Genomic DNA, 20791 nt, shown 5'->3' on the forward strand with positions numbered 1-20791 from the left:
TGCACCAGGCCTGAGTCTGCCGTCTGTGGGGCTCCAAGGTGAAAGCTCTTCATCTGCACCGTCACCAGCTTCACTCAGCGCTTCTGGCACTGCCTGCAGCCTGGCAGGACGAGGCACCTGCGATCTATGCACAGCCAGCCTCTCATCATCTGAGACTGACTGCTCACATAGCTGACTGAAAATACTTTGACGGTATTGCCTGTTAACAATGATGCCTGCCTCGCCTCATGGTTTGAGATGTTGACGCGCCCGCAAATGACTTTCTCTTTGTTTAGCTGCAGCTAAAACATAAGCTAGGAACATGGGTTTGACAGAGGAACCAACTGACTGACAATTATAGCCAACTGAAACTCCTTTGACGGGCTGTAACATTAAAATTCAGTTGACATCCAAAGAGGCTTTCCTTTGCTCTGAGGCCAACCGTTTTTAATTTTAGAGAATCAGGACTTTCAGCAGCACATTGGAGCATGTACGGAATTTGAAAGTAACAGGGGGATGACTGAACATGTTGCTGCCTTGAAGTGTCCCCCAAAGCAAGACGTTCCCAGCTAAGTATGGACGCTGCCATGATGCCAAGCTTTCAGACAGCTGCTTTCAAAAGGCCATTAGATAAGGCAACGCAATATTGAATCTCAATTTGCATTGAAGGTCAGTTGCCTTTCATCTTTCTGGTTCTAGGGAACAACTCTGGATGTCGGGAAAACTGAAGATAATCTGAGGGCAGTTTGTGGGTGTGGTCTGTGGCTAATTCCTGAGTGTGACATCAACAGAGAGAGACTAACAGGAACACCATCTGCTCCTTTCCCTCAGTTTGCCTTAGTGTGGAAAAGAGTGCAGTTCACTCCAGTCATGCAGACCATGGCACACACACCAATCTAACACTAGCCAAAACATTAGCTAAAACATTGTTCGGGTGTACTTTAGATCTACATGTATATGAATATTGGTTCAAGAAACATATTCAATATTTGCTAAGAATAGAAGAGGATCTAAATGCCAGTTGTCATCCAGTGGACTGGAAGGTCATGTCTCACATTATGCGTCAGGTCCACTGGCGAGCTGTCCAAGTAAGTCACACACAGCTGAAACAGTATCTTCTATACTTTAGCTGCCAAATATGTGATCATTCTGTAGGCAGCAGACATTGTTGTCTTATCTAAAAATATAATCCTGTATTAGGGGAGGGTTCCTGTGTGTAATATGTAAATACTTCATTTCAATCACAACAATTTAATTTTAAGTTCCTCCAAAATTTAAATAATGGATATGTATAAACAGCCAATACAAAATAGATTTCTGTTATCATATTTTAAAAACTCATAGTGGAGCAGAAACCAGTTACAACTCCTCTAATTCAAGTAATGAAAATGATTAAATGTAGTGAAAGGGTCACAGAACTGAGAAGTCAATCTCTGTCCTCTCTAACAGCAGGGGCACATGTAAAAAGGCTTCAGTTAGATCAATGGCACCATTGATTATGGTGATGATTATGTCATAGTTGATGTTTTGTTCATGTGCAAAGCAATTGGACACTTTAAAAGGGGGCAATTATCTAATGGCACTCAAGGCAATATGTTTTTTTTTACTTTAATCCTGAACATGCAGTAAATTGTTTCCTTAAACAACACAACAACGAAAGAATTGGAAGGTAAAAATTGAGATTAAGAGTTCTAATCTTGTCCTGGCAACAACTGACAATACAGTTGGCTACGATACAACTGGATCAAAGTCTTGTGTCCGATTATCAAGCAACATCTCTGTTCAAACAATGTGCTTTTGTTGTTTCACAGTGGAGCACACAGTCATTCTAACCAGTCCTGATGTTGTCTGACATTATCTGAATAGAATACTTAGTCTATTAAAAAACCCTTGATACGTTCAAAACACTGAACAAATGAGGAGCGCGGGATGCTGCCGGGAGACAACAGCAGTGTGACACACAGGATGTGCCGCATGCACACTAGGAATGGTCACTCACTAATCGGATTTGTATTGTGCAAACCAAATATGCACAATACCTGCTACTGTGATAAAAAGGGCATACTCTTCAACATGCTCCAACTCTAATTTGAAGTTAACCAAATCTCCAATTGGGACTCCATGGCTGAGACGGGTTCCTTATGTCTCACCACTTTGCCATTGTGTATGAGCTGCTGTTCTGTAATGGGCAGGTCTGTCTCCTCGTAGATGAGTTGCTTGACGTCTCTGACAGCTGTAGAACGAGGGAGCTGGTAGTTCCTCGGGCCCATGTACTCATGACGGATTGTCACCCATGGCACCCTGTAAATACACACAAAAATCTTTTTGGACATTCTGTGTTTTTTCCCGGGATGTCTACGTGATATACTGTAACTAATCCCAATAAAACACCACGATGCGCCATCAGCAGTAAAAGGGAAACTGACTCCTTACAACATCAAGTGTGTCCTTGTAATTTTGGGAACTCAATGTGAATGTTTTGTACATTCATTATACTGTACATGAAAGAGCACTAGGTCACACTAACCCTAACCCGATCTTCATTGATTTTGGGAGTAACATGAGAATGTAAACTCAGAACAGTCTTGTCATCTGTTCATACAAAATATGTCCATTGTGTTTGTGTTACCCCTTTCTCACAAATAATAGGTCTATAAGCACTATCTGCCACTACGAAGTTTTTTCGAAGCAGTGCATTTTTTGCGATGTCAACAAACCATTATTAACTGTACCAATAACTGTAGCACCTAGCCCTGCAATGTCCATGCATATAGCACAATTGGCTTGAGGCATCAACAGTGGATGGATGTAAAGAAAGGACGGCAAGAAGCAGGGACAGCCCAACCCAATAAACAAACTAAACATTAGTTTAGGGCCCCGCGATTAGTTCGGGTCCCCCCTCCCCAAAAAAAAACATTTGTAAAAAAAAATAATAGTCAATCAAAGGCCCCCCTACACTGCTTTTGTTTATGGACCCCAAAACCCCAGGGCCGGCCCTGGCAGGAATTCCTTAAACTCTGATCATAACTTCATCCCTGCATTGTTTATAATTGTCCTAGAACAATTGTGCACCCCACAATCATCACAATCGCTTCACTTCAGAGGTAGGCTAAATGAAGCGATATAATTTACACCAACAGTTTAGCCCATTCACACCAGCACATTAATTCCTAACTTACCATGGGTCTCGACACTTCGCCATCATTCCAGGGACGTTTGCTTGCTATGTACCATTGGACTTCTATCTTCTGCACTGACTGCAGACAAACTCCACCCGGAAAAAGACTGTAGCACAAACAGGACCGTTATTCTTTTTACGATACACCTGTCCATCTATTACATTGGTACGCACTACATTCGTTAGTTTAAAAACAAAATAGACCTTGTCAGACAGTTTTGAGACAGTTGAAGCTCAAAACAACCGCACCTTTCATTGCGTATAAAGTATCATTGCAGTAGCCAGTTCTTCGCTATAGTATCAGCATTATTTACTCACTTATGGCCCTCCAAGACATCCGTTTCATGGCCTTAGCAAAGAGTTGACACCACTCATTTTCACTTCCTATCCTGCAAAGAGCAACATTGGGATTCATACGCAAGTAAAACCGTTACTTCCTACATATTAATTCCTTCAAAGGCGATGTTCTAATAATGTATTATGCGTGCATGTGATTGCTGCGGCGGGTGCTCGTTGGTCGGACGGATGGTAGGGGGAAGCTACTGAACGATGGTACTTGTAGTCTCTACAGTAAGATTAGAAACCAACAGGGCACTCCGCATGTTGCGTTTGTACTTTAAGGATAGAAAGGCATGCAGCTATGTGTGACAATCAAATATTATGTTTCAGTCATCAACATGGTTGATTACAAATATATGAAAAAACGTTAAGCCTATAGGTTACAGCTGTTTAATTCCATGCATCCTCCTGAACTACAGTTTCCTTGAAATGTGTTCTACAATCGTCTGCATAGGAATGAATACATAATGTTGTATGAAGTTCATATTAGGCCTGGGTATCTGTACAGATAGACCTGGAGTCACCAAGGAAGTATTTTGCTGTGTGATTTTGGTGCAGTGCAATTGGCACCATAGTTGACTAATGCAAACGTACTAGAATGACATCATCTATCCTAAGTCAATGACTTTCAGCACTTGTGAACGATCTGAGCACCTTATTTATATCAAAATCATTCAAAATGCAGCATTCACATACCAATCAGTCTAACACGTAGAATGCAACCTGATCCTTTCTATTAAGGCCACACAATATCAGTATTGGACTGCAATTTAAGCAAGTATTTTATTCACGTTGTACAAAAGCATTTCCCATACTGTTCCTGCTGCAGAGTCAGAAGCAGGGTACTTACGTTTTAGTGCACGATTCTGTCTGCAAGCATCACTGTCCACGCACATTGCGGCATCTTGCCCTGTCCTCTACATCCTTTCACACCTCGTGAAGCGCAAGTCCCTGTTGGACTACCACAAGAGAGTCTGGATAACCCGCCAGACACATCCGCTCAGTATATGATGTTCCATAGATTTTATACCAAAAAAATCTCTATGTTACCCTATAGAGAGGAACCGCTACTGGGTCGTGTCTAAACATCTCTGGACAAGTTCAACACTGCAGGTTCAATGTACGCAACTCTTAAAGTGGCAGTAAAAAAGAAGAGAAGTCCACAGTGGTCTGCATTTGCCACGCACCTAACATGGATTACAAAATATTGGAAACATATTTATAGCCAAGATTCAAAGAATATGTCTATGCCAGAATATACATTGCTTAAAATAGGAGGATATCAATTATCCCATGGAAAACACATCTGGAATCATCTGGGACCTTATCAAGTAAACAATGAAAAGCATAAGGGAAAAGTCTAAGCCTTATTTGTAGGCCTACATGAATATTTCAAGAAGGCCTAAGTCCATTTCTAAATCATAAAAAACCCAGGAACAACCACGAAGCCTACAGACAAGCACAATCACATGACAGTTTACAAGGCTAAACTAAAATATGCTAAAATTCCTACGCAGAAGTCCATTGACTCCATATATCCAGTAGATGGAGACAAAACATAGGCTCCACCCTGTCGCGGAGGTCTCTACGCAGACGAGAGTAGCGACAGTATAGTAATGCATGTAAAACTAGATGGGCAAAACGATGTCCAAGAGCCTTGTACCCACCAATGCAGCACATTTCGAGATGAAGGAATTATTCAGGAAGTCTTGAACACTTAGACCAGAGAAGCAGATATCTGTCGTTGTCAGGGAATAATATAATTTAATTATGAATCCAATGCCAAGACTAGACAGACATTTGCGTCTGTGGGTCTAAACTAAAATGAGCATATTGATTCATAAATACAAAGAAAATAGGCTACAATATTTAACAATTAACTATCAATCTATTTATGAATAGACATGCACAATTGAAACAAAATAAGTTTAAAAGGATCATAGCAAACTGTTTATTTCATATGCTATGTGTTCACAACCTGGACACAAATTATGTAATTAACAAGCCCAGACATGTTCACTAACTGGCCGCAGAGCTGGACTTTGGTCACTATGACTTTTTGTCATTATGTTGAACCTATTAATGTTATTTAATTGTCTGTAGTTGATTGTCGAGGTTGTGATTGTGCATTGCATGAATAGTCTTGTCACAATTAGTCCACTTGCATTTATGATCATAAAAGATTATTAGGCTATACACCCTGTCTCAACCTAGTTCATTCAGAGTGCCGATTCCCTAACCCTAACCGGAAACTAACTCGACGTTTTATGAACAATTCAATAAAGACATTATTATCAAAGCAATTATCCAAACTGGCCACGAATAAAGTCAAAGCCCTCTCTGTTTGTCAACTTGCTTGGCACTGACTTCCTCTCCAAAACCTGCAGATAGGACAGCCCAGCCAATCCTCGAACCGTGGAATGACGTCATGACATCTGCAGCTCATTGAGATGAAAGGGAATGTTTGAGGGCTGTGCTCAACTTCAAACCCGAGGCAGGCATCAAACAGCGAACCCTCAGATAAACCAAACAAACAGTGCAGCGATCGCATAGGGGGAGGCGGTGCTGGGAGCGGGATGGCAGGCCATTTCAAAGCGGAATAGCAATAATCCTTTCGATTTCTTGCTCTTTGCAGACTTTTTCTAGTCCTACGTTTAGCCTGCGAGTGTATCGAATGTTTTTGTTTTGTAATTGTCATATGATCATATTGATTCGTTTTGAGCGCTAATGTCCACGCACTTAGTTGTGCTTTCATCTAGTTGCTGATCAGGGATCCGATTACATGCTTTAGGTCGCAGCCATCCTTGCCTTTGATCTCTGCGCTGATTTTGTCCTCATTTCGGTGCTTCGTGAGGACTGGAGCGGAGCGGGCGCAGGGAAGCACTTCGGTGAGCTGGAATGATCTGGAGCCCGATGTAGGAGGCTCAATAGTCGGTATCGGGGTGCTACTACAATCGCAGTACTGGGGGGAACGAGAATCAAGTCCCAAGTGTTCTACAAAACATTTATAGTAGGTAGTTTAAGTCACGGAATGTGTGCACACGGAGGGCGTACGCGAATATGTATTCATTCTAATACAATCATATATCACTCAAGAGGGTATGAGTTTTTTTTAGAGGTTATTATATATCTTTATAGGCCACGGCATGTGGGCACGAATTACCCCAAACAAGCTGCATCGACTTACTATTTTGTCATGAACACCAACTTGCTTGCAATACATAGTCGTAATACTTTGTGATAAAAAAAAATGTAGTAAACGTTTCAAAATAAAGCACCTAGGCTATAAATGAAACTACAAATTAAACTAGAGTGGATTACTTGTGACGTTTTTTGTGAAAGGATGACATGGAAATGAATTTTGATTGCTTAATAAGTCAATTTACCATCTCCTTTTTTTCAACAGCCACCCTCCAACACAGCCGCTTAAAATGGCCTGGATACTTGGACACAGCTGCTTGCTTTTACTGTCATTACACATAATTTGCTCATCTCTGGTAAGTCACTGAACTAAATATTTCTTTAAACTTTGCACAAAATATAGAGATGTTTATTCTTAACAGTTCTTGTCGAAAGTACAGTGGGTCATATCATTGTGTTTACATGAACAAAAGATAAATTACTGGGCAACAGAATAGGACTTTAAAATTCAAGAGAGTCAAGGCCTGTGGATAAATAGTGGATCTATCAGGGTGGAGGTGGTGGTGGGGGGGGGGGGGAGCAGTTACTGGCTCTGGCCCACACTATCTCTTACTGATGAAAGCGTTGTTGAAACACAGGAATCTAACTGGCCAGTATCAAATGGTTGTTATTCCCTCTCAGGTTCCTGTGAGGGCGGAGGAGGAGAGCAGAGACTGCAGAGAACAGGAGTACAAGGATCAGCTTGGGAACTGTAAACCCTGCAAGCAGTGTGACGCTGGACAGGAGTTATCAAAGGTTTGGGGCCTAATATCATGACATACTGTATAGTCTTTAAAACAAAAACTGGGTAATTGAGCTCTACGTGCATAACTGTACCCATCGTCAGAAAAAATGTAATGTGCTTCTAACTTGGACTCTTACCCAATGCTACAGTTGCTTAATGTCCACTGCGGTTATGAGGAAAACATTTGCTGTTTTGCCAAATTATCTTTAAAAAGGAACAGAGCTAAAACTATGATCAAGCAGAAGCTAAACAGACTCAAATCGCATTGTAATTTCCATGGACTGAATGACCTTGCGAGAGAGAAAAAGTCCAGTTCACGAATAGACATGCAGGACAGCAGTGTTTAGAGAAGTGAATCTTATCCAGGGGACCTTGGTTATTTATGACTTCCTCTCTTTCACGGGGAAAACGGCCACAGTGTTATTAGCTTTTGTAGAACACCGAACCTCTTTAATCAGTCACACCCATACTTTTGACCCTCTGCAGCTGAATGGTGTCCATTGTTTTTTGCTGCGTTCCTTGTTCGACTTATTTTCTCAATTGTTTGAGAGAAGCCATGCATATAGTCGCAGTATACTGAGTGGATTCTGACTTTTTCCCCCTGGCCTTGCCAAAGACACTGATTTTGATACACTGTGTAGAATTCGCTGGAAGGTACAGAGGCAATTAGTGAGGCAATATTGTTCAACCAAGCCTTAACTCGACCCAACTTAGTAAAGTATTTAACAATGTTCTCAGGTAGGCATTTGTAGAGAGAGGGAAAGAGGGAGACAGAGAAAAGGCTCTAATGCTTTTTCAACATCTGTTTAGCACATGCTGTTTTTCAACCATGTTGCCTTTTATCTTGGTACACATGGACATGCAGTCACCAGAGGCATGCTTCAGTAGATCTCATGTTCCTCTCCCAGTTCAACAGGCACGAATGCTGGTTGATAATTGTCTGCATCCTTCAATGTGTGCAGCAGCGAGATGCCATCTCAGGTTGGATCTCAGAGGAGAGGAGAAGTGCATGTTGGTGGGATGAGTATTGGAGGCTGCCATAGTTCCACAAGGAATGTTCTTTAGTTTTCCCCCCTTTCTTTCTTTCTTTTTTTTTTTTCCACCCCCAAACTTTTATTGACTTCCCTCTGGAAGGAAGCCAGTGGAAAGCGAGCTCGCAAACCTTAATTAGCTTCCCAGCTCAAATACCCACCCAGTCAGTAGAAAAGTCCTTTATTAAAAAGATCCTCCTTTGTATTGTCACTCCATCAATAGCATCCTACCTAGCTTGGTGTGGTGCTATTTCTCTTGGCAACATATCAAACCGGCAGGGCTAGATGGATGTTAGAATGGGAAACTGTGCATGAAGCCACTGGCATGAAAAATAAAGCCGCTGGCAAAGAGCGAGATCTTTTTGATGTCGAGAGAGATGCTGAATGCAGACGTTTTAGGGCAGAGTCTGTGAGAGTGTGTGCGTGGAGAACGTAAGATGGCACAACGTGCTAACAACCTCACATTGTTTCCCCCTGCTTGTTAATTAGCAGATCAGATAACTGGCCTCCCCTGGAGACTCTTGTGATTTGTTCTTAATCTCTGATCTTCCTGCCTGAACATGTTTACCCCAGCGCACTTTCTTTCTTTCTCTCTGTCTCTCGCGCGCTCGCCTTTCTTAACCCTTGTGTTATCTTCGGGTCATTGTGACCCAAAGGCAGGCAGCACAAGGGTTAAAAAGCAGTATAGCCTAAAAATCTGTTGTAAAGTTAACATCCACTTCTGTTTGTAAAGAAAGTTGAAAGAGATTTTTATCTTCCTTTTATCAGATATGTTACCTTAGTGCAGTCTCCTCGGCAGGGCATGGGTGAGATCTTCCACTGATGTCTTATGTTACCTATGACAAAGTAATGACAGGAACCACTCCTCAGTGGAGTTATTGAATGTTTGAGGTACATGGATATGGATATAGACGTCGGCTCAGAGGTCCTATTCTTCTGTGACCGGCCCTGCCCTGTGTGCGTGCCAGTGGCTCCTCCTGCCTTGTGCTGCCACATGGGCAAAGTTGGTGCCAGCGCTAGGCTTTGCGGCAATGGATGAATCTTCCCGGGGGCCCCATCTGGAAATGGGACACTATAGCCATCCAAAATGACTTTGAGGTGCTCCGCAGCAGCTGGCCTCACTCACTCTGGTACAAAACCCCAGGCTCCTGGGCTCATTACCAGCGCTGGAAGTCAGCTTCTCTGCCTGGGTCTCTGTACTTGATTAACCCTACAGGGCAGCAATGTAATGCCTTCCGAGTTCTAACCATGAGAGGCCAGTGGTCATCTTTATTTCCTCCTAAGTTGTCAGTCATCATCATCCCCCTCTTTTCTCTCTCTCTCTCACTCTCACTCGCACTCACACACATTATCTGTCTTCAGCACCCTGTCCTGCATTGCTGGAGAGCAGGGCCTTATATGGTTAGCCCACAACAGCAGCTGCAGCCTTGCCCCCTGGCCCTCCTGTGGCCACAGTCCATCCCAGGTCCGATGACGGTTAGCATGTGTTCGGCTGAAAGGACCAAATTCCTCGTCTTCTTCTGCTCCGACTCCGTGGTGCCACCATGTGATCGGGGTCTCTGCTCTTGGGCCAACATCCCGCCCCCTCCCTCACCCCCTTGCCAGCCCCCCTCCCCCTGGCTCCTGTGCCCACATTCCGTCGAGACTGCATGCCCAGGCGGTGAAACGGAACACGGGTGAAGAGAGAGGCGCAGCGTTTGAAGCCGACATTCACGCAAATGATATATGAGCCCCCCCACCTCTAATCCGTGCCCCTGGCCTGGGAACGCAGGGGGCAACTGTGGGTGAGCCAGGGAGGACCACGGCAGCTGTCACACACAATACAAAGACTGATGTCATTCCAGTGGGCTCCTTTTCCTCGGTGTGGGATACGACGACCAGCCGGAATGTAAATGTCCCTGTACGACCAACCCAAATCAAGGTTGCCCCTCTGCGAACCACAGAAACACGATACAGTGTTGAACTGGAGCAGTACGTCGCACGCTTGGCCAAACACACACACGGTCACATGCTACTGAGTGATGATTTACACTCCGTTTGAATGGCTTTGCAGTCGGCATTGTTTGCAACATGCTCGTTCTGGGTGGAAGTAGGGCTGTGAAGGGTAGATCTACATTTAGTCATTTAGCAGACGCTCTTATCCAGAGCGACTTACAGTAAGTACAGGGACATTCCCCCAGAGGCAAGTAGGGTGAAGTGCCTTGCCCAAGGACACAACGTCATTTGGCATGCTGGGAATCGAACTGGCAACCTTCTGATTACTAGCCCGCTTTCCTAACCGCTCAGCCACCTGACTCCCTGATCTAGTCTGTCGTCGACCGCCCGCAGAGTCGGTCTGTGTGTTCGATGTGAGACAAAAATATGGGAGGGTTGCGGTTATCTCTGGTTAAGAGCAGTGCCTGCTGTAGGGGGCATGGGAGGTGTTCAGCATCTTACGCCTGTGTACCTCTCTGGAATCCCTGCCCCCTTATGGAAGCCCTGCCTTCACATGCTGGTCTCTCAATCACTAGCACACTCTCTGAGTCTCCTCAGAGAGAGGAAGGAGCACAAAAAGCTCCAGCAATAAATTAGCCATAATACAACAGTGGGTGTCCACCATGGCCTTTATCATTTAAATGGACGGCCATTCCGAGGCCTGCAGCGGAAACCCACTCATTGATTTGGAGAGTCAGGGAGATTATTGCCAGTGTAAGATAGACTCTCAAAAAAGGCTATTGTTCCCTTCCCATCGTGTGAGCCAAGATCATTGTTTGATTCTAGACCCCTGGTTGTCCACATTCACAGTCTTTCTCTAGCGCTCCCCTCGCCCCAACCTCTCCACCAAGGGATTTCTCCTCTTAATCCCCCCAGGAATGTGGCTTTGGTTACGGAGAGGATGCCCGGTGTGTGCCCTGCCGGAGCAGTCGCTTCAAAGAGGACCGGAGTCTGCAGAAGTGCAAGCCCTGCCTGGACTGTGGGCTCATCAACCGCTTCCAGAAGGGCAACTGTTCCACCACCAGCAACGCAGTGTGTGGAGACTGCCTGCCTGGGTAACGCCATCCCTAAAAATAATTCAGCTGTACTGTACCATGATATATATTCCCTAATAATTCCAGGCACAGCCTTAAAATTGCTCACAGCTTGAGTAACTGTTGGCCATTGATGATTGGTCCTCGTATTTTAACAGATTTTACCGGAAGACAAAGCTGAGTGGGTTCCAAGACATGGAATGCATACCCTGTGGAGACCCTCCGCCTCCATATGAACCACACTGTAAGTTGTCATTCACAAACATTCGTCCATCTGTATGAAACGTTTTCAATCATTTGAACCATTCAAGTCAGGCCAAGGAATGCAAGCAGTGATATTTGAGACTAACGAAAACCTTGAATGAGAATGTCATTAACTGCTCAAACTATTGAACTTGGGGCCAGATGTACACCCAAGACCCTAAACGCACGTCAATGCAGTAATGCCACAACAAAGCACATACCTTCTTATAAAACATGCCAGCACAAAGTCCTGAGAGTAATCAGGACCACAACCCTTAAATAGGTGGAGAAAAACCTTGTTCATACACTCCTTCTCATTGTGCTAGCCAGCTATGCTTTATGCCCTAATAAATGCTTAGTTTTACAAGCGAGGCTATAAAAGTTGAAATGGATACGGCTAGCATAATAGCCAGTCTTGCCAGGACTGGATTTATTTAGGTTTTAGTAATTTTTGTCCACCATTAGGTATCCATTCTCACAATATGTCACATCAAACACAAAAAACACTGAAACTTCACTATACTTACCTTATGTTGGTGGTGTGGAAGTGATCTTTTACATCCTACAGTGTTGTTAGCTAGCATGTTAACCACCAAGACATGTTTAAACAGTAGGGTGATTTAACACTACTTCATATTTATCCCCAGATGCCTTATTTCAAGCAGAGAGGGGGAGGGGGGAGTGGGGGTTGTATTTCCACAAAGAGGGGATTAAATTCCAGTAGGCCACACGTCTAATTACCATCCGTTTTTTTTCCGGTCATTAGGGGTGCTTAAGTAGAACCTTATGATTTTAGACACCCACGCAGAGCGAGCATTCTAGCTAACTTATACCTTTTGGTAATTGAGTGTGACTTCCTGATAGTTGTCTCTGCAGACTTGTTTTTGGCAGCGATGGAGTTCAAACCGGCTGAGCCAGGTCTAGCACCCCTACGTCATAGAGAAGAAGACGTCTCCAGGATCTTGAGAGCGTTTGTTCCTCTAGATATAGGGGTCTGTGCAGGGGCGTCGTTGGACCCTTTTTACTGGGACACGTGCCTCAGTATAAATCTGCTGTGCCCCAGTAAAATCAAAAGTTTGAGTTTTAACAATTTACTTTATTAGTCATGCATGAATGCAATGCATTCATTTAGATTGATAATCCCGGAAAAAATAAACGCAGTATCCCAATCAACGCTTGTAAAATCAAAGCAGTTTAACCGAAAACACAAAACAATGCCCGCAGAATTCCATGTCAGCGCGCTCTTCTGAGCTTGCCAAATAGCCACTGCAGGACGCACACAGAAGTCCAGGTGTCGGACTCGGCACACAAGTCAGAATTGAGGTAGGCTAAGAAAACATTACAAAACTAAAGAAAGTTTCTAAATGATAGGCCTACCGATCATCTTATTTTGACTAAAACATTAAAACAATATTACATGAAGCTCAAAAAACAGTATCTGTGCTAAAATGAATGCGAAAAAGATTTGGGTGCTCGCATTAACTATTGATGTCCCTGCCAAAGCTGATATCAAACTTGCGTTCCTGTACTGTTGTATAGTGGGTTAAGCAAGGGGAGTTTCTATAGCCGAGTATTGTGCGCAGCAAGTTTGGAAGAAAAAAAGGGATATGAATAAGGGCCTGTGCCCCAGTAGAGCTTTATGTCTAACAACACCCCTGGGTCTGTGTAACATTAAGCCATGTCACATTCCCTTCTTTGATTGCTCAATTTTGGCTGGTGGATGACCAGATAGCAACAAAAGAACAAAAAATAAATGAGTTATTATGACAAACTATTTCTGGGTCTTTGTCAGTCTGCTATCAAAAGTGCAAGACAAGCAGACAAAGGGCAAAGGTGGCCACTGTGTCTCGATGCAAAGCCGGCCGGTAGTTAGCTACTGCGAGTTCGGCAGAGCGCTCACTGTAGCTTCTCCTCCTTCGGCGGAGAGTGGTGAAAAGGGCACATCACGCTAATAGGCTACACTAGCCCAGAGCACCGTTGCAGCTGTGCGGTGATGCTGCTGTCAGAGAAGGCCGTAAATCTTGACACACTCCGGCCCCCAAAAGTTTCTGGAGTGGAGTTTAAAACGAGATTATGTTTTATGGATTCTTTCAGCCCGCTGTAATGTATTTCATCTGCTGGAGCTCTCCCCCCCCCCCCCCCCCCCCCCCCCCCTCTTCAGTGTCACGGTAGAATTGTTGAAGTTGGCTGTTTCCGTCATCCCTTTCAGTGTTCAGCCATTTGTATTAATCTCCAAATAGATTTATGGCGAGGTCTATCTACTGGTTTTATAATCAGAAAACATCAACAATCATTTTGGCTTTGACTTTGTGCCTTGAACAGTCTGACGTTCTGTTGTTTAGAGGTCTCAAAATCTGTAAACCTTGATATTGTAGGCACCAATATGTTCAGATCCAGGATTTCACAGTATGCACAAAGGATGTCTGTTCAGTTTCATTTGAAGCAATGCGATACAAATGGCCCAAGCATGCAGGCCCAGGCCTTTGACAGGGAACATTCTCTTATCACTTTTACATGCTACAGTAACACTTTTCCTAGATATAAGGCCCGTGGCTAGAGTTTCTCAAAGACATGAACATCTCTTAACCTAACTTAAAACCTCAATTCTTTACTTTTGTACATTTCAGATCATCTCAACCTTTCAGCGTCTTCTGCAGTATCTGTCCTCACTTTGAAGGTGCATGCTTGAGTGTTCAGAAAATACCTTAATGGGAGCTGTCTGGAACTTGTCTCCATGGAAATGCCTGTACAAGCAGCAGCCAAGCAAGAGCAGTCAGCCTTCAAAACCAAAAAAAATACTTTACTGTACATCAATCCCTTACATACATATTTATGCTCAGGGCAGCAGATCTCTTTATCTCTGCCTGAATCAAGCAAGTATCCAAATGTTAAAATCACACAAACACAGGAAACTTTGAAATTGCTGCAATTATGAGAGCATCTGTTGATCCAACTCTTGGGTAAATTCCAAGTCATTTCAATAAAGTGGTCAAAGTGCCATAGGTTAATAACATTGGAATTTGAAACGTTCAGAAGCTGCCATCGGTTGGTTTGAGTTCCCTTCTCCCGTCAGGTCTGGTATAGACGAGCCCTGTGCATTAGTTCGGCAATCCGCAAAATCGACACAAAGGAGAGCAGAGTACCGCATATCAACAGCAGTGGTTTCTTGATGGAGTACGGTGGGTAGCGATAAGGCAGGTGAGGTCTCTTCAACAGGCCGTTCTGTGTTTGCTGCAGCTGTGCCTGCAGGTAGGTGTTGATAAGACAGTGCGGTGTGGGGGAGATGCACCATTTTGAAAGGCGGGCTGAATCAGAGCTCTAGCTTTGAGGGTCTCTTACGCCGTAGAGATGGAGGGAGAAAAGGAATATGCTTGCAAAGAATACTGTGGGGTTGGATCGGCAGGTGTCTCATCCTTCAGAAGATTTCGTGGATGGTCTGTCATTTGGGGAAATTTCTATTTTCTAATGTGTCGATGGAAAGGACGTATCAAAACTAGTTTGATGTTCTTTGAAATGGGGTAGAGTAGAATGCCCTCGACACTCCGTCTTAACTGAAAAGAGCAAGGACTCTTGTCAAACCTGCTAACTCTATGTACTTAGTTACTATCTAACAGTTTTGAAGACTATGCTAAAACCTGCTAATCCTGTTTTAATAAGGTGTTATCACCTGTTTGCTTACCATGTATGTTTGAAAGTGTCATTATTTTTGCCCTAGGGCCACACTGAATTTTGAAGTGCAACTGACTGAGAGACAGAAAAGGAAAAAAAAAAACGTATTACCGGTACATGGAATTCAAAAATACCCTTATCCCCTATCCGCTTAAAAATATTAAAAGCTGGGCAAACACAAAGTACTGTTTACGTTGCATCACAAAGAGGTCTTGAATCCAAAAATGCTAAACCTAGTTAGCTTTATGATTCCTGTACTGTAACTCCAAGATTGCAAGCCAACCCCCCATGTAGTCATTCACAATATTTTAGTTATTCCGTTTCTTACATTTTTTTGTAATGACGGGTAACTAGCTGGTCTCATGTTTATGGTAGTCTCAGTCTCCTAACATGATCCCTTCAGGAAGCTTTAGACTAAATTAGTTATTTTAAATGTTTCCATACAATTGCAAAAAGTACCGTCAAATTCAGCTTTTGTGTAGAGTTGAACAGATTGTTTCACAAAGGTCGTTAAAACTGTATCATGAGAGACTGTTACTAAAGTTATGATTTCCAGAATACTAAATCCAAGTAATTCATTTCTGGGAAACTGTAAGGAGAAGTCCTTTATCAAAGCCAGAACTCTTGATGTGACAGTGTGTGAACAATCTGGGGTTGAGGCTGGGAGCAGACAATGACATCAGATTTCCCTCTGGGCTATGACTGTGGCTACAACAGCTGCAGTCTTGGGTTTAACACACACACATGCACAAATGCACAAACACACTCTCATGCACCCACATGCTTGTGCACACACACTCAAACCTGAGGCCTGTTTCAAACGTCTGGTCAGACTGCCTTGATCATAGGCCTAACGACTTGTCTGACTGGCATGTAAGAGCCTTAGGGTTGGAGGCATAGAAATGACTAACACCTTCTAGAGAGAGAAGGAGAGAGAGAGAGAGAGGCACAGGGAGAGAGAGGCACAGGGAGAGAGAGGCACAGGGAGAGAGAGGCACAGGGAGAGAGAGGCACAGGGAGAGAGAGGCACAGGGAGAGAGAGAGAGAGGCACAGGGAGAGAGAGGCACAGGGAGAGAGAGGCACGGAGAGAGAGAGAGAGGCACAGGGAGAGAGAGGCACAGGGAGAGAGAGGCACAGGGAGAGAGAGGCACAGGGAGAGAGAGACACAGGGAGAGACTGTCGGGATCTCATCCAGGCATTCTCTCTTTGAACTGTTCAGCCCCTGGCCTAGGAAACTCCACAGGTCCAAGATGAACAAAACACAAGTCCTGTGCCAATCACGCATCACTATAGACTCAACCAAGTCAGAGTACTGCCTCGTAAACTCGTGCCTCGTTGTCCCTCCTGCCTCCCCTGCAGGTAGCGGCCGTGTGGACCTGGTGCCCATCCCCTCGGTGGTGCCCAGCCCCAGGGACATGGCCCTGGCAGCAGTCATCTGCAGCGCCCTGGCCACCGTGATGCTGGCCTTGCTCATCCTCTGTGTCATATACTGCAAGAGGCAGCTACTGGAGAAGAAGCCCAGTGGTGAGTCGACCATGACGCGCACACACTTTGTATTTGGCTCAACTCAAAAGGCAACTCTTACGACACAGCATTCGATTGAGTATCCCACCAGTGTTTTTTCTCTATATAGGCGCTAAAGGGAGTGTGGCTATGCCGTGCACTGTCTCGTGGTGATGTTGTGTCCCTGTCTCCCAGCATCTCTGAGGCCGCAGGATGGGCCGTACAGCGGGGCGGAGCTGTCCTGTTTGGACCGCCGCCGGCTCCATGAGCTCCAACAGAGACCATGCTGCCAGTGTCACCTGGCCCCGGGCCATGCCTGCGGTAGGTTCGGGGTCCGGCCCCGTGACGGTTTCGGATCTACTGCAGCCCACCCACACGTCATTCAACATACACTTCTTTTACCGGGTCGTCGCAAAACATTTGACCGAGAGATCCATCTTTTGAATCCTTTTTTTTTTCCATGTCACATTAATATCAAGATTCTTTTTCGAGAGCACAGTGTGTTCATTTATGGATGGGGAACATCTGGTGTCTGGCGGGTTGGTGGTGACTCGATTTTGTGCGGCGTCCAGGTCCCGTCCACTTGATCCCCTCGCTGTGCTGTGACGAGAGCTGCGGTCGGGGCCAGAGACGAGACACCAGCCCCTTCCCGTCTCAGGACAGCCTCCACCTGGGGTGAGTTAGCAACGCACAACGTCAGCATTTCTCATCATGCACCGTGAACCAACCAATTAACACGAGAACAATCGCCAAATTGCTCGCGCTTTTTCCACGGTCGATGGGAAAGCACATCCTTTGTAACCCTAAGCCCAAAGCACGTCACCCTGCAAAAGTCCTAAACGGAGACGGTTGCGGCGTTGCTTCAAATTGGATCAGTGACACATTCTTTCACACGTCAGGGCTGGGCCAGCAGTCTTGTTATGGCATCTGCAGGGTCTGTTTGGGAGATCACTGTCAGAGCTCTCCCTCGGCACTACAGATAGCCTTGGTCCTCACAACCACGAGAGATTTATGTCGACCCTGGCCTCTGCACCCCCTTCTCTCCCTAGACACCTACACCCCCTGGAGGAGCCTGCTCCGGCCTGTCCGGGAGAACGTCCAGACTCTCTCTCAGGAGAGACCGACCAGACTTGGCTGCTGCCACAGGACCCGGACAGGGTCGACGACGGCTTCGGCCACCAGGAACCAACGCGCAAGGCGGAGGCGGAGGAAGAGGAGGGCAGGGGAGAGGACGATGAAGGATGCAGGTGGAGGGCGGAAGCCCAGGAGGACTCGGTGGCACAGGCCAGCGAGTGCTACGAGGACGGCGGGGCTCTGACGGAGGTTCTGCTCCCGAAGCAGCAGGCATCCTCCCTGGAAGGTACACGCCCCGCAGAAACTAGACAAGCTACCGAGACACAAATAATGGTTCCTGTTGTATATTGTCCATGCAATGCAAACGGTGTGTTCCTCAGACAAGGCTACGGTGTCGTTTGTAAAGTATAAAGAGCGTGGGAGGACTGAATTAATTGAAAACACTCAGGCATTTCCATGGTGCTCTCCAACCATGCATTGACTGATAGACGTTTCTTTACAGTGTCAAGGACGTGGGGGGAAAGTATGCGAGCGCAAACACTCTCTAAGCTCAGGAAACCAAAGGCCTTAAATAAACGACGGCATGACAGAGCTGTGAGGGGGAAAAAAAGCCTTGCTTCTTTCCCTCAAACAAATGACCAATTCTCCTGCGCCTGTTTCTCACACAGGCACCGATAAGAAACGGTTGCAGCGGGTTGTCAGTACAGTGTGTATACAATGCACTCACACACAATTTGCTGGTGTATTCGAATAAGCTTCTTTGTTTCTGCCAAGTCAAGCTTCAGCTGCACCAGAGGGGAGGGGTTGGCCAAACTGAAGCAGAGGAGTCAAGACAAACTGATTGAAAAGAGATTTACTAGTGCGCACACAGTCTCACAATACGTGTGCGCGCAAACACACACACACACACACACACACACACACACACACACACACACAGAGTACACAGACACACAGATTCTTTTTGGTGGATAAATGATTCAACTGTTGGACTCCCTTTGATGGTTGGGGCCAGTGGTTTGTCGATGAAAACAGGAACCAGCCAGAGAATACAGCCAGGCAGTGTCCCAGTAGTCCAGTCTTCTGATGTAGTGAAGTGATATTGTTCTGAACTCAGTTTCCCCCCTCTAGTTTGCTTTTGGTGGATAAATTACTAATGACTGTGGTCTTTTCTCCACTCTCTCCCCCGCCCCCCCCTTCAGGATGACATGGATTTATTTGGCTCGTGTTCCACCCTTGAACCGCCCGGGACCCGACAACGGCAAGATCCCGTTTCAGATTACGGCAAGCCCACACACACCAATTCATCAACAAACAAAAAAGAAAAAGAAGAGAAAAACCAAAACGATTTTCTTTTAATCGACTTGTGATCCACAGCCTATCACACATCTGAAGAGACTATGTAAGTAAACGCAAACAAAAGCACTTCGGGCGAAATAAAAGCATCAGGGAGGAGACTGAAAGAATAAAGGAAAGGAAAACTATGCACAATGTGAGCCTGCTGGACGAGAGGTTGACTTTTGAAGTTCAAACAATGAATGAGACGTGTTGACTGACTTTTGAGGGACAATGTGACTAGAAGTAGTTCCTCATATTGGACTTGAGAATGTCGTGCACTCACTCACGTGACTGTAAACTGTTTTAAGTACAGAATATGGCAGTTGACGTTTCATGAAGCAGTTGTTTCAAGTTTACAATTGATATTTCCTCCTAAGAAAAACATGTAAAAAAAACAAACCTGTGATATGATGCACCTTGTAGAAAATCTAGATACAAAAACTGAACAAGACAATGTTTGAACGTATGATATATGAATTGTTTGTAGATATTGTAAAATAGGAAATAGGTCAATATTTTTGTAGACTGACAAGTAAGTATGCCTGCCTTTTTTCAACTGAAGCATTGGTGGTTGCACATTCTATTCACTTCCACAATGCATTTGATATTTTACATTTGTAAATAAATAACTTCAAACAAGAAACGTTCTTTTTATTTTTTTTTGCCTTCCCACCATTGTGTAAGAGGTCCAGCTGCAAAACTGCATCAATAGCAGTTTACACTATTTAAAGGAATTAGTCGAAGGGTCTTCTCTGACACTCCCAATTCAAGACATCACTTGCCCAGACAAGAATGTTAAACTGGAGAAGGATCAAAATAAGACAGAAACAATTACAGCCCTGCTTCCAAAAGTCATTTTAGCATTGTTTTTTTAATTTCTATTAATGTCTCTCTGGAAGGGATATACATGTGGTTACACGGAGACTGCTCACTTCCTTTGATAGCATGTTCACACGTTGGTGAGGTCCTACCCCAGCGCTTTCACATCCTCACTAGGCAAGTAAGGACATTGTTTAACCCTTGTGCTGCCTTCGGGTCACATGACCCAAAGGTTCATAACGAACCACCGTTGTGTTTACCCAATTATACCCAATACAAAAACAAATATTTTTTTATTTATTTTAACCTTCACAATGTGGGGGGTCTGAGACAGCCCGACGGTTAAAAGAAAATGCTTCACTTTGTTTTTGTATGCGGTAAAGTTGTCGCAATACAACGGTGGGTCACAATGACTGATGGGTCAGAATGACCCGAAGATAACACAAGGAGCAGCTGCAGCCTCGGCCCCTGATAATTACAGCAGGAATCTGTTGAAACAGATGCAACAGGCGGCAAAGCTTGACTCAGTCGACGCAGTCGGAAGTATACTTGATGCGAATGAACAGAAATCCCTTAAATCGTTCTTCATAACACCTAGGAATGATCGGATCCCTTACCCCCCCCCCCCCCCCCCCCATTTCCTTCTCCTCCTCGTCCCTCCTGCACCAAAAACGCTTTAGACAA

The 20791-nt window shown here is 44.8% G+C and overlaps 1 protein-coding gene and 1 long non-coding RNA gene across 3 annotated transcripts; one reads left to right on the top strand and one right to left on the bottom strand.

The window, feature by feature from the left end:
* Positions 1-1632: 1632 nt before the first annotated feature.
* Positions 1633-3609, bottom strand: LOC134029578 (uncharacterized). Its single transcript, XR_009931645.1, has 3 exons — positions 3476-3609; positions 3159-3264; positions 1633-2280 (listed from the first exon to the last, which is right to left on the bottom strand). It is a non-coding gene; the product is annotated as an uncharacterized LOC134029578 (long non-coding RNA).
* A 2360-nt stretch (positions 3610-5969) lies between these two features.
* LOC134029104 (tumor necrosis factor receptor superfamily member 19-like) lies at positions 5970-19729 on the top strand. 2 transcript variants are annotated; one of them, XM_062473090.1, is made up of 10 exons: positions 5970-6506; positions 6903-6993; positions 7319-7432; positions 11303-11481; positions 11619-11704; positions 16733-16897; positions 17072-17197; positions 17449-17551; positions 17926-18236; positions 19153-19729. In XM_062473090.1, exons 2-10 carry the CDS (start codon positions 6928-6930, stop codon positions 19155-19157), a joined length of 1155 nt encoding a protein of 384 aa, XP_062329074.1. In that variant the 5' UTR covers positions 5970-6506; positions 6903-6927; the 3' UTR covers positions 19158-19729. The 2 variants fall into 2 exon arrangements, with proteins under 2 accessions (XP_062329074.1, XP_062329075.1); XM_062473091.1 differs by having other exon boundaries at positions 5970-6384.
* Positions 19730-20791: the final 1062 nt, after the last annotated feature.

Source organism: Osmerus eperlanus, chromosome 11 (genome assembly GCF_963692335.1).
Source record: "Osmerus eperlanus chromosome 11, fOsmEpe2.1, whole genome shotgun sequence".
In the NCBI taxonomy this organism is placed as follows: domain Eukaryota; kingdom Metazoa; phylum Chordata; class Actinopteri; order Osmeriformes; family Osmeridae; genus Osmerus; species Osmerus eperlanus.

Coding starts and splice junctions, on each gene's coding strand:
- LOC134029104 (XM_062473090.1), top strand. CDS start 6,928: ATGGCCTGGATACTTGGACACAGCTGCTTGCTTTTACTGTCATTACAC. Junction 11,482..11,618: donor TGTGGAGACTGCCTGCCTGG/GTAACGCCATCC, acceptor GTATTTTAACAG/ATTTTACCGGAAGACAAAGC. Junction 17,552..17,925: donor CAGGACAGCCTCCACCTGGG/GTGAGTTAGCAA, acceptor TTCTCTCCCTAG/ACACCTACACCCCCTGGAGG.